Source organism: Plasmopara halstedii (assembly GCF_900000015.1).
Source record: "Plasmopara halstedii genome assembly, contig: Scaffold_1343, whole genome shotgun sequence".
Taxonomy (NCBI): Eukaryota; Oomycota; class Peronosporomycetes; order Peronosporales; family Peronosporaceae; genus Plasmopara; species Plasmopara halstedii.
The window spans coordinates 802,019-804,413 of record NW_020188258.1 but is presented as its reverse complement, the minus strand read 5'-3'; the positions used below and the strand labels follow the sequence as shown (position 1 = coordinate 804,413).

At 40.5% G+C, this 2,395-nt stretch overlaps 1 protein-coding gene across 1 annotated transcript; it reads right to left on the bottom strand.

Moving 5' to 3' along the window:
* Positions 1-485: 485 nt before the first annotated feature.
* On the bottom strand, positions 486-849 carry PHALS_01188 (uncharacterized protein; the record flags this gene model as incomplete). The annotated part of the gene is made up of 2 exons (XM_024731004.1): positions 486-721; positions 804-849. The coding sequence occupies 2 exons, from the start codon at positions 847-849 to the stop codon at positions 486-488; spliced, it is 282 nt and encodes a 93-aa protein (XP_024581225.1).
* Positions 850-2,395: the final 1,546 nt, after the last annotated feature.

The window sequence follows — 2,395 nt, the reverse complement described above, 5'->3', positions numbered from 1 at the left end:
GCTTTCGAGACGTTCAACAGAATAAGAACCTTGACGACCCACTTGTAAGTCGTTCCATTTCTTCTCAAGACGATTCCACATCAACATATTAAAGATGAACCTGACTAATTCATGGTTATTTTTCTATTTTTAAGTTCGACCGTTTAAAGGGCAATGGATAGGTGAAGCACCAAAAGATATAGTTCGTAAGAGATAGCAATCATTAATTTAGTGTACAATCGAAAGCTTATACTAAGCATCTGTAATTGTATCGGATCCACAAGTAAATGAAAGTCTAAGATTATTGACCATGCAAGAACGCAGGGTCTTCATTGTCTCCCTTTCCAGCAAGAATGTGATCGCTCATCGACCCTCAATACCGGGTCCCCTGTTGGTCACTCATCACCCAAAACAGGTCTGCACAAAGTGTTGGTCGTGTGAAACGTTAACAACACCGACACCAACATTGCATGAGATCTGAATTGTTGATCGGTTCATCAAGCACCTTAACGAATGGCAGACGACACGTTAGAAGCCACGCCGAACTGAAAGTATTGACCATATGACAAAATTAGCGTGGGTTTGATTGCTAGCTCGACCAAAAGTTTACATCGATCCATCTCGGTGTAAAGAGCATCAGCTCCATGAGCATCAGTTTTTTGGCCATTAAACATTTCTGCCATATAGAGCACCGTTGATTGAAACATATCAAGCGAATCGACGTGGTGCTGTGTGAATGTGGCTACACGTTGACGCGGCTTGATTGGCTCGAGTTCTCATTGGCACTGAGTTCGCCACTTAAAATATGATAAGTTCTAACTCACTAGACTGCAAATACAGCTCGTCATATCCACACCCATATGCACCCATATGCACATTCTTTAACAGTGATGGTGACTCCGTTGAACAGCAAAACCCCGATTACATACCTCTAGTATATCTCTCTAATCTTTACGCGTTGTCTGGATTATAGTGAGATTGCTGCATAAATCTTCTCCAGCGCCTAAATATACGACTACATCAGATGAACCTTCTTCGTGTTGACTCCAATACGCTCAATAACCTTCAGCATGTGCTTGGTTTTCATCTTCGGTGCATCATAAGCCTTGTGTTGTTAATGTACATTAAAATCAGAAGGACGCGAGTTTTTCATTTGTATGATATTGTGGTTACGGCATAGCGAAAGGTTCGGTCATTGAATAGTAAAACAGGTAGTAATCCAGTCAAATCAAAGTGTCAGCATCCGAGACTGCTCATTACATACAAAGTCCAAATTGGCTACACTTGAGGCACTTGACCTGAAGAAACCATCAATCCTTCGCAGGCCTTTCTTTGCAAACGTGATCATGTTATACATGTATTCATCTTCCGTTAACGGGAACACGCTCAACATCCTAATTCTTATGACGCCGACATTCACCATTATGCTTAGACTACCACTGTTGGTCATTGTTCAGTAGTCATAGTTTATACAGCGTCACTGGCACCATGCTGATTGATGATAACAGCAAGTTCCGCTCTAGCAGTCGAATGTTTTTTCTCTCGATTAGTCTTCTAGCGTAAGTTATCGCTCATCAAGGTATGTTATGTAGGCATCTTTTGCGCGGATCTCGTGTAATAAAAGCTGCAAACATGTATTGAGTAGTTTCCGATTCAATTAGATTCGACAGAAATTTTACTTTCGTCGACCGCTTCAGTAGCAAGACCTTCTCAATTCCAGTATCAACGTGGGAATGAAAATGCTAAGAAAGTCAAAATGCTATCGTTATAAGCACGTGCACCATTTCTTTTCACCAACCATTATTGCACTTATCGGTAGACCAATTATGTATGTCTTGAAATCATAAGAGCAGTAACTACATGAACAACAGGACAGATCGACCCGAGTAGAGCTCAATACAGCAGCAAATGCTACAACGAAACCCTCCAAGCAGCTCTCCAATGCTGCTTCATCATCATAAGCATACCCACGTTGATATTGCGTTTCTCTTCTTGAAATAACGTTGTCACCAAATCGGATGACGGAAGCAAATTTTCTATCGAAACCAATTGAATCAAAAGGCCAAATCGACTTCTAAAGTTTATTTATGCAGCATTTTAATAGACTTGATCCATGCAAAAAAATATTTACATAACATACCGTGATGATCATACGCTAGAACACTAATCGAGAGAAGCAACATCGATTGGACCTGCCACACCATCTTTTCAAGTACAAAAGCGACCTGGTACATAGGAGAAACCTTAAACTTGCGCTGTATAAATTGATCTAAAAAATTGCAAAAGTCTGTGTAGGGGATACTTTTAAGACTGGTATGAACATATTAAAACTTTAAGTGCCTAAAAAGTCGTCACAACAACCAAAATTGTCTGACGAATCCAAAACATCCGATTTGCATTCCACCCCTCAGACGGG